Here is an 11,154-nt window from a genome sequence, read left to right as displayed (position 1 = left end):
ATATATATACTCATACCTGAAGAAGGGGGATATTTTAATAAAAGAGCCGGACGCACTGTGTTCATTATAGCTAGCGCAAACGCTAGACTCCCCCTGCTGGTTGCATCTGACCATTACATCAGCTAGACATTAACATCATTAACATCTTCAGCCCAAACTGCTGGTAAAGCATTACAACCTCTTTACATCAAAAGAATAAATGTGTCTCTGAAATAACCAAATTTCAATCCATCACACTTTAACAGGGAATAAAACTGCTCTCATGCTGCCTTTCTGTATTTACAGGAAAATGTGTAATGCTACACACATGATGGGGATTGTCTAAGCAGGCAAATGGCCGGCCTCTGTTTAATCCTTCAGACTGTCAATCCACTGTGTTGAGTGAATTCACTGCAGAGGGAACCCAAAAAGTGGGTCAAGAGTTTGTTTCTGTGTTGACAAGTTGACTTCCCTGGGCGTCGTACTCCCAGTGATGAGCACCGAAGGCAAAGTGAATATGCAATCAAACCAGGACATGTTCAGATTCAAAGTTAATCAGAAGATACCCATAGCCCCTCCTAAATAATTTATGTATTGTCTTTTAACTCACAGATGCTTTCCAATCACATGGTCCAGATACATTTATCTTAGTTGGCATTGATTAAAATAATATTTGTACTTTTTTTGTTTTTTATGTCTGGTTTACTCTTTCAGATATTAATATCAGATAAATTGTCTGAATATATTTAAATCTTTATGTGGAAAAATTAAACCCAAAAGTTTTATTATACTTATTAGAGTGAAAGAATAACTGCTGCAAAAATAGTAAAGCTACTGATTTTATCTTTTATTTTCTTAAATAATAAATAAGTCGCCTTCTGATCTGTGACAGGTGTGCAGTACATAATGTAATCCTTTTAATTATTTCAATTTTTGGGATCTTGCCAGACAATATAAGTAACCAGATACAGTTTTCACTTGTATCAATGCAAATTATTTTATACATTGAATTGTATAGTTTGTGGGGCAGCTGCGTTTCTTCAAACCTTACAAGAATGAAGGACTTAACCACTTAGTGTTTCTGTGTGGGTGGAGTCTTCATCTTAATTATCAAAATGACTCTTCTGACATACGGATTCGTACCACGACGGCTGAGTTGTAAAAAAGAAATATTGGCATTACAAGTTGTACACCAGCAACAGTTTGTTGTCCAAACTGGCCCTTTGACGATTGCAGTATAAGAGACTGGGTTTTATATCTTTACCTCTATTTGTGTTAAATCATTGTAATTATTTAGATGTACTTGATTATGTACATGTTTTTTGGACATAAAATTAACAAACTGGGCATAAAGATGTAATGCAGTTTTGTCCATCTTCTCGTCTATTTTTTCTTTATTCATATAATCAGGAAAATCTAAATTTACTCCATTGTAAATGTTTATTAGCAGCTTTAGTAAAATTAAAACAACTGAATTAAGGATGTTGGTGTCCTGCATAACTTCAACCAGCAGCCCAGAGCAGTTTTCTATTACTAGACACCAAACATCTTTAATGGAAATAATGGAACAGCTCAGGATCTTAAATGGAGCGATTTTAGGGAAAAAGCAGGAATTTATCTCTGGCAGCTTTTAAAACCTCTGACGCTCCACTGCCTATTAAAAGGTTACAGATTAAAAGATAATCATTTAATTTGCTTTATTTTTAATCAAGTATCGACGAGGGATTAAGAAATGAGTCATTTTTGATGTGTGAGTATGTTGCATATTGCACGGATGTGTTTGCATGTAGCATTTATGTTATTTCATGCTGAAACGTAATGATTAATTCACACGTCCACTTGATTTTTAACCAGTTCATGTCTGGTTCAGTTGATCCTCCGTCTTTATGAGTCCTTCAGCACAAACCTACCATATGAAAAGTGTTTTTATTTTTACAATTTGTACAGTATTCATCTTCATCACTGGATATTTTTGCCTTTATAATAACCCATTTGTGAGAATCCCTCTAAAAACAAGGATTGCTGGCTTTAGATGTTAAATGATTGGCCTCTGTAGGAACAATTATATGTGAGGTTTACCCTCAAAAGCAGAATTCATCGTAGTTTTACTGCAGTTATGATGTTTGAAGAATTAACTTGGTCATTTGGTGCCCGGAGCCCACACACTGAATGTGGCACCAGCCCCCCTGCGCTCTGAAATCCATGTTTTGTTATTAGAGCTGTCTGCAACAACAGCTCAGCGCTGCACTCAGCAAAGCACAAGTGAAACACACCTACCATCTCCTCCATGTTATAGAAATTAATTCCTGGTCCTAATTCCTGGCCACGTACAGCTCAAGACTGAAGAAACTGTTTGTAGGAGAGTCAGACGCAGCAAGGAGCCTAATGCACTTTCCACAATGTCTCGTAATGACAAAGGGTGTTTACAAGTCAGCATTTTATGGAATGCATTCACGTGATACATTGTTTACCATTAAGCACAACAAATAATTAGTAACTGTTCTATAGTCCATCCACTCTGGACATGAAGAAAGCACCAGAACAGATCCAGATGGAGCCTGCAGACATGATCAGGGATCCACACACCTGTCTGAGTAACGGCTCTGATTAAAAATAAGAAAATCGCATAAAGAGCAAACAAAATAACAACATGTTTTGGTTCTGTTGGTGTGGTGGTATTGTTTTCCTCAGTTCAACAATGTACATCTTAGATTATTAAAGTAAAAGAATTAAATCTAAATTATTTTTATCTACATATTATTGCGTAATGGAACGCTGAACGTTTTTCATGCCCTTCTGAAGAACCAGTGGGAAAATCTCTGTTGGGATTACAGTGATCAACACCTCGTTAATTTAATTTAATGCTGCTCAATTTGTTCATGTAGTGGCAATTCACAGCATATTCTAACTCCAGTCGTAGCTGCAGGTAGTCGGTCCTCCTGGACGTCGTTGCTGACTTTGCAGCAACACCTGGACAGTGGAAGCACTTTGTGGAAACGTGTTGTTTGCATGTCTTCTTGTCATCATCCTGATAATTAACACATATGTTCACAGACTTTGACTAACTGTGTATTTTTGGTATAAAAGGCATGGAAAGATGAAAAATGTGTGTTGGCCAATGTGGCTGTCAGAACTTAGTAATTATTGATGACAGTTTACTCATAAACAGTCGTTTCTTTTCTGCGGTGGATCAAACTCTGAAACACTCCAGTCGTCAGGAGAAACTGGAATCTGCTGACAAAGCCACAAGCTGAACTGAATCTATTTCTGTCTTTCTGACTCCTACAGAACTGAAGGAAATCTGAACTGTTTTCACTGCCTGTCTGAAGCCGACCTCCTTTTCACACCCAGTCTGAGTTCAGTTTTGCTCTAATTCTTAAGAATGTATAAAATTTAGTTTATGTATAAAACACTTCTAGGAAATGATCATTTTTAGTGTCATGCTAAGTACTGACTTACTGTTAGAAGAAGTAACTTTCACACAAACACTTTATAAGAACACATTTAGGTTACGGAAACATCAACATGACAGAAAACTGAGGACTTAGAAAGCAGGATACAGACTGTATGGAGGGAATTAATGTCCAAAGAAAGATCAGATGTGCTGGAAAAGCTAATTGTGTTGAGTACAAAACGTGAAAAAACAAAATAAAAAAAAGCTACCTAAAGCAATGTACCTATCGTACCTATTAGAACTTTAATAAAATACAATGGAGAACTAAATAACTCCCCCAAATTAAAATATTATTTTAATAAAATGCCTTTTAACTCATCCACCAGCATGTTTAGATGCTGCAACATGTTTCTTTGTGCATAAACTGTGAACCTGTTGGCTTTCTGTATTTCCAACGCTTGCTCTCCAGCAACCTTTCTTCCACTTTCATTCTGATTTTCATTCTGATTAAAAACAGCAGGTGGGCTTTCAAGCTCCTGCAAATCACCATTATCAGCCATTCTTGTATTACTTTGATGTGCAGACTTTTAGAAAGTCGTTATTTCTTTATTTCCTTTCATGGTTCTTACCAGAAAGCAAATGCATTAACTTATCGCCCTCTAAATGAAAGTAAATGAGATTTAATTACGTTATTCTGTGAGGAGATAATTTAACTAAAGTAAATAACTAAGAAAGGCATCATTATAACCACAGTTTTATACTTTTATCTTGGGTCTGTGTTCGGTTTACTTTAAGGAGCCTTTACTTATTGCTGATGACTGAAGTCTTTTCTGCCTGTTTGCACCTGAATGTGAATCATTACAGCAGTGGTTCCCAAGCTTTTTCTCCTGCGCCCCCCCAGTGGTGCACAAACATTTTCTGGGTCCCCCCTATGGATTACAAATGGCTGTCTGGTTGAACATCTTTTAGCTAACTTTACCTGCATCCAACAGCTTCACTCAACTCAGTGTGTTAGTTTGGGGGAAAAACTGAAACGTTCTTTGCTGGTTTGCTGCCATGATTCTAACACACCTGCGCAGCTCTGCACAGCAGCAGCAGGTCTTCTTCGCTGCCGCACAGCCGTAAACCCAGAGCGAGCGTCGTAGCGCTCATGTTGCGTTTAAAGGCGGCTCGGAAAAACGGGTTACCATATGTTAACAACGGATGAAACAGTTTTAACTGCTGATAAAAGTGACAGAGGACACAGATATGGGATATGTAGCCCCTACTGTATCAAATTGACATGAATAACAGAGAGTTGGCCATTCTAAGGTAAAAACCCAGCGCATACAGCATTCATATTTTGTTTTGTTTTGGTTGTTTTTTCATCCAGGCGGCTTCCTGCGCCCCCCTAGGGGGCGCGCCCCACAGTTTGGGAACCTCTGCATTACAGCAACCTGCTCTTGTTTGAATGACGTGGGTGTCACCTTTTCAACTAGCACAGCACTGAGTAGTGGATGGAACATACTTTCATATTTTTATGAGCTTTATCTTATCACTATGAGGGGGAAACAATTTAGAGTTGATTCCCTTGATGCTGCATAAAATGCAGAGTAACAGATCAGAAAAAAAAACTACCAGCTTTTTTAGTAGAAAACAAACCTGCTGTGGGAACCTTCACATTCTGTTTTTTCTCACTAAATCATTTCCTAATTGAGACTTTTTGTTAGCCTCTCTGTTGCAAAGTCCTTCTGCAAAGGAAACTTTCAGTTTTCTACATTTATTTCATGCCTTGAGAATAAGTTTTGTTTACAAGATGTGAACTAAACTGTATTCACATCAAAGTGAATGTGGTTTCTATTAATGAAGCAATCTGCTGGTTAATTATGTCCTCAAAGGTTTTCCAGAGCAGCTGACTCATGGCACACAGAAAGTTTAATGACTGCCATGGAGTGGCTCTTAACATCCCACACTTAGGAATCCATTTTTTGTGGTCTCACACCTTTCAGTCACTAAAACTTTCACCGAGGATCAAAGTACACCCACAGCTCATTTCAGGTCAGTGATTAAAAGGCATATCTTAAATCTCTAGGGTGAGTTCTAGTGATGCTTCCTGTGTTCATATCCTCAGTTTCAAACTGTGTTTGCATGTGGCTGTAAAAGGTCGAGTCGGCAAAATACAAGGTGCTCTCTGTGTGAGAACGTGCAATTTTGTATGCAAGACGGCTAAGCTGAAATGTTCACTTTGCATCCCTACCTGCTTAAACATTACACAGTGCTGTGTGCCCGTGTTCTTTCCTGCAGAGATAATGATGAGCTGATTATGGAGGGACATGAACCAGAGATTAAACAGGAGAAGAGAACGGCCAGCGAGACGGACAAAATAAGAGAAAACCGGGGGGCAAATGAGACGGAGCTACGAAGAGACGAGAAAACAACCTGGTCCTAAAAATGTCCAACTGATCACATTTTGAAACAAATCATCTTTCTCAACCATTGCAAAACTTTCAGCCATTAAGTAGACTTTCTGTTTGAGTTCAAGAGCTTTCCAATTTCAAAATGTTGCAAAAAGGCTCCATCTATCAGGCTCCAAAAATAAATTCAGCATGCAGAAAGGCTCTTTACTTTCAGATGCCTGCACACTTTCCTGTCTTTCAGGTATTCTGGTGTATTTTTAACCGTGTTTTGGTTGGAACGTGAGAAAACTCGATGCATGTCTTTAATATTTTTCAATGCCCACATGCATATTGAGATCAACTGTCTGAGATTCGACTGTGAGGACAGAATATATTACTTTGGTTCTGATGTCACTGTCTCATTGTATTTCTGAATATTAAAAGCGCAACTGACTGGAAATGACAATGCAGTGCAGTAAGAGTGCCACAAAAAGCTCAGTAGGTAATTATTAGTCAAAAAAATGGAAATCACATCATGCAATGAAGTGCCTGCACCGTAGCAGTGAGGTTAAGTAAGATTATTGGATCATTGCTGCAATATTTGAACATATGTTGCATCTGTACCAGATACAGATGTGCTGCAGAATGTGTGATTTACAAGCTTTGAATGGGAAACAAGGGACATGTGAAAAAGGCTGACATGTCTCTTTCTCAGCCTTAATTAATCATGTATGCTACATAGCTGAATGCATAGGAAGATGATGTGGACGTAATTTTTTTCTATGGGATTGTTTTCCAATTCCTTTGAAACAAAAAGCTGAATCACATTAGTGCGGCAGGAGGCTTAAAACTATTTAAGCCAGGCACAAATCCCTGTTAAACTCGAGGCTTAGACTACTTTAGTCTGGCCACTTTTCTTTACTCCTGTGTGTTAGTGCATATGTTAACAATGCTTTATTCGTCTTTGTGTTTTTATTTCCTTCCCATGTTGCCAAAAAGTAAAATCTGGTGCTGTTATTTAATTTCCCTGTGGGATTAATGAAGTATTTTTGAATTGAACTTGAGTCATTTCTAGCTCTGTCCTCTCCTGGCTGATGAAGGCAGAACCACCGGAGGTCCCTGTCCTTCTGTCTGTCTGTCTCAGGAAAGGGAACCAAACTGTGAAATGTTACACATGCAGTTGAAAAGTTATCCTTTGTAAACTAACTGTATATGGTTTATAATAACATTGAACCAAAATGTGGTCAGTAAAAATGCATTTTTATTTTTCATTTGGGCAGCGAACTGAGATTATTTTTGTTTTGAAACTGGCTTAATAAAACTGAACAATTTTTAAATTTAAAATTGAGCTGGAACAAAACTGTTTGCTCTATTAAAAACCATGAGATGAGTCTTAATTTATAATATTAAGCAGTTTCTTAAGATCATGTTTCCTTTTTTCTTACTTTGTAAAATAGGTTAAAGATGAACATTTCTGCAGCTCTGCTTTGGCTCCAAAACTACAGAATTACAACTGCAATCTAGGATTTTTCTTCCCAAAGGTTGAGGTGTCATTACCATTTCAAAGTGAAAGTCGTCAGCAGCCGTTGAGGAGAATCTGTTGCTGCAGAAAAGATGAAAAATGGTGGCGGAGAATCTCACTCATTTCACTGGATTTTGTGGACTGTTTGTCCACGAGTGCATGGATCCAGGAACAGGAAGGGAGCAGGAAAAACGACAAGGGAACCAAAAACAGTTCTGGTAAAATAAAGGCATTCACAACAACAAAACAGCATCCAGAAAAAACGTGGGATAGATTCAAGAAGCTTTTGTGGCAATTATGTTTTACCAAATGACAGTGGAGATGCGTTTATCTCTGTGTGAGTAGCATCATATATATATACACACACACACACACATTCAGTCTTCTTCTGGGAAAGAAGACTGAACAAAGCTCAGCTCTGCCAGGGAGTTTTGGTAGCTGGATGTGGTACTTATGCAGTGGGGAGGTGTACTGTTGTGCACAGAGAGAGCGAGGGAAAGGGAAGGCGGTGCGTGAGTGAATGTGCAGCCTCTTCCTCTCCCTCTTTTCATTCGATTCTCTCAGTATCTCACTTCTCTCATCATTTCGATCATCAGATTTTCTGTAAGCAGAGAGAAGAAAAGGTAAACAAAGATCAAGAGTGAAGATGTCTAGATGAGAGGGATGTAAAATCGGACACTAGTGGAACAAGAGGTAAAACTTAAAACGCTGCACTGTGGAGAGAAAGAAGAACAAGGAAAAAGGTAGAGAAGGGATTCAGGTAATGCACAAGAGGAAAGAGAAGAAACTAGTGAAGACAAGACATTATTATAGCTAACAGAAGGAACAAAAGAGAGAAAGACAAGAAGAGGATCTAAGACATCTGGAGGTACTTGGGGAAACTTAGTTGTCCAGGATGGATAAAGTGGAACGTGTCATGAAGATGGTGAAGAGGATGTCACCCAGAAAGAAGAGGAGAGGAGGAGGAGGAGGACCGGGGGAGCTGGAGAGTCCAGACACGCTGTGCGATGAACTGTGTCGATTCCACCTCTGCATCTCTGGTGAGTCTGCAGCTCCACATGTGCCACGGTGAAGTTGATCTCTCCGGGCTTGCAGCTAGTAGATTACTTGTCAATTTTGTATCTTCAAAAGTTCTGATATTTGTTTCCTTTAGCTGGTTTTCTGACTGAAAAATATAGCAATATAAAGTTTAAAAAAGCAACATTTATGTACATAAATAAGTAATTTCTGTTATTTTCTTTCTGAAGTGGTCATGTTAGACTTGGCAATTATTTCTGTCTTCGTTGTTTTTCTGTCCCCTGTCTTATCGGGGACAGAAACCCTGATCTCATTTCTTATTCAGGTGAACTGATGTTTAAGGTGCAGAAGGTTTTCCCGTGGTGTTAGGCGTGTCGCAGCGGTTTGTAAATTTTTGTAAATATTTCTAAATATCTCTCTCTGCCTGTCATCTCTGGAAGCTTCAGCTACCAGAAGACATTATTAATAATAATTAAGATTTTTCTGGCTCTAGTGACCTTTATTAGAAAGTAGTTTGACAGGAAAGAGGGTCATGAGAGAAGGGGAAGACATGCTGCAAATGTCGCCAGGCCGGGAATCGAACCTGCGACCACTGGCATGAGGACTAAGGCCTCAATACATGGGTTGCACGTTGCCCCTGCGCCACCACAGCACCCTGACCAGAAGACTTTGTTAAACTATGATCATTGTTTTTCATTCTTTCTGGAGTCGACAATTGAAGATTTGTTTTGGTTTCTAAAGGATGTTGTTTTACTTCACTAGATCTTTTAACCCGTAATTAACCTTTTTTATATTTATTTATTTAATATAAGTTGCTGATCTCAAACATGTGATCAGTTTTCCAGAGTGAATCTAGTCACATTGGTGCGTTTTATGGTTATTTACATTTTTTGTACGTTTACAGTTGATTGGTCAGTGAAGATTTATGCACACTTTTAGCCAACACATTTCATGAATGACTTCTTTGATGCTTTTAAATGACTGATTTGGCTCCATCATTTATTTTGGAAATATATTTTTGAAGTTTTGACTGAATATGGTTTTCCACTCTGCTATTCTCTTATATTGTACTTTTTTACGTCTCCATGTGTCAAACATGTAGGAATAAACATCAGTCTCTCCTCTCATTGCTGACAGAAGTGCATTGAGATGCTTTGCCCTTATGACCAACTCCTGGATATCACACTATGAGAGGTTTGTGTGAATAGAAGTTAATTTTTTATGAAATTTGTTCATGTGGTAAGAAAAGAAGAAGATTTATTTACCTTTATGTTTTTTTTATATTTATTTAGTTAAACTATATTCAGTTTGTGTCTTTTTGGATTTGTCAAACTTTAACTTTGTTTGTGTAAGTTACCTGTTATTATTAAGTACATTTATGTTTGCCTCCATAACTACCATCATGTTTATGACACTTGTCTGGTGTTTGGAAACCAGACTCATATTACAGTATGAGTTTATATTACATATACTCATATTATGCTGTAATATGAGTATATAGTATAATATAGTGACAGTATCTTTTCACTGTCAGGTATTGATACTCCTGGAGATGCAATCATGAAAAGATTATTGCTTGAATTACAGGAAAGAGAGGCAGTGATGTGTTTCTTCTTCTTCTATTTTCTGTTGTTGTACTTTCCACACATGATGGATATTTTCATATCCCAGAACAATTCATAAACCTAAAGCAGCATCTATGTCTGGTTTGGGAATTTTGACAGGTTTTTTAGTGTTTTGCTAGTTGAGCTAAAAGAAGCATGCTTACTCTGAAAGTATCTTTAGCCTTAACTACAGGATGAATAGCTGTATCTGTAATCAGTGGGTACTTCATAAAATTAAACAGAACATATTTTCATATTCAATCTTTTTGATGTAATTTGGTGGTAAACACGTACAAGTTGCTATGATTTGTATCAATATACCGTATCTGTATTGCATCTGTATTTCACTGATAAAAAATACTTAAGCATCCAGCTGTAATCTTGCAAGTCCTATTTACTTATTTGGCCCTCTTTGGACCATATAAAAGCTTATGGTGGGCCTGATTGGGCCCCCAGGCCTTAGGTTTGACACATGCGCTCTGGTTGCTTGTAGATTTACCTTTTACCATCTAAAATCCATAAACATATTGAAGAAATCTGTGAGATATTTTGCATACATTAAAAAGTTTCTCCTCTCTTTTCAAATAAATATTTTCAATATTCAAATTTTATATACATATTAATTTATTGGGGCTACATAATCACCTCTCAGCTGATTTACATGTGGCTGAGTACCTCATGTTCTTCAAAGACTTTTGTTTTTTGCTTTTTGTTGTTTATTTTTCAACTGACTTTGATCATGCAAAAACAGCTCAGTGCTAAAAAAATAATGTGAATCTGGGACAAAATTCATAGATGTAGTGTTATGTGTGAGAGAGGAATGTAAGAACCGTCTTACTTTCAATCTGCAGTTTATTTACTCTTTCACCAAGAAATCTTTCTAATCCCTAGTCAGTTCTCCAGCAGCTGGACTTCAAAGAGCTTCACACAACAAGAATTATAATGTTCACGAGGAAAGGTGGCTTTGGAAACGGGCCGTTGGATGGATCAGGAAAAACACCCAAAATTACATTTCCAGTCAGCACAAAGAGCTTCTTCCATCTTGTATCAAACCAAACTGGCTGTCAAAATTTCATTGTTCCAGAAGGAGGGAAAAAAAATAAAACAAAGGGAAGATTTTAGTTTTGTAGAAGTTACAATTTCAAAAGTACGGAGCCCATAAGGGGACATGGAGAAAAAAAAAAAGGAAAGAAATCCCGACTTATTATCTCGAGATCCCGACTTATTATCTCAAGATCCCGACTTATTATCTCGAGATCCCGA

General features: G+C 37.7%; 1 protein-coding gene across 4 annotated transcripts in view; it reads left to right on the top strand.

Annotated features, from left to right (window-relative positions):
• The window catches only part of grip2b (glutamate receptor interacting protein 2b), a 196,870-nt gene that overhangs the window by 77,163 nt on the left and 108,553 nt on the right, over positions 1–11,154 (top strand). For 2 of the 4 annotated variants that reach the window (XM_017304900.1, XM_017304899.1), the window contains exon 1: positions 7,833–8,310. The exons of 1 other annotated variant lie outside the window; for it this stretch is intronic. In XM_017304900.1, the coding sequence (XP_017160389.1) occupies positions 8,166–8,310 (145 nt within the window). In that variant the 5' untranslated portion in view covers positions 7,833–8,165. Of the gene's footprint in view, positions 1–7,832; positions 8,311–9,459; positions 9,482–11,154 lie in introns of those variants that run through there. One more of the 4 variants, XM_008408301.2, reaches the window with a different exon arrangement.

The sequence above is a fragment of the Poecilia reticulata genome, linkage group LG5 (genome assembly GCF_000633615.1).
Source record: "Poecilia reticulata strain Guanapo linkage group LG5, Guppy_female_1.0+MT, whole genome shotgun sequence".
NCBI classification, from domain to species: Eukaryota; Metazoa; Chordata; class Actinopteri; order Cyprinodontiformes; family Poeciliidae; genus Poecilia; species Poecilia reticulata.
The sequence above is the reverse complement of the archived record's forward strand: the minus strand, read 5'-3'. Positions and strand labels throughout refer to the sequence as shown.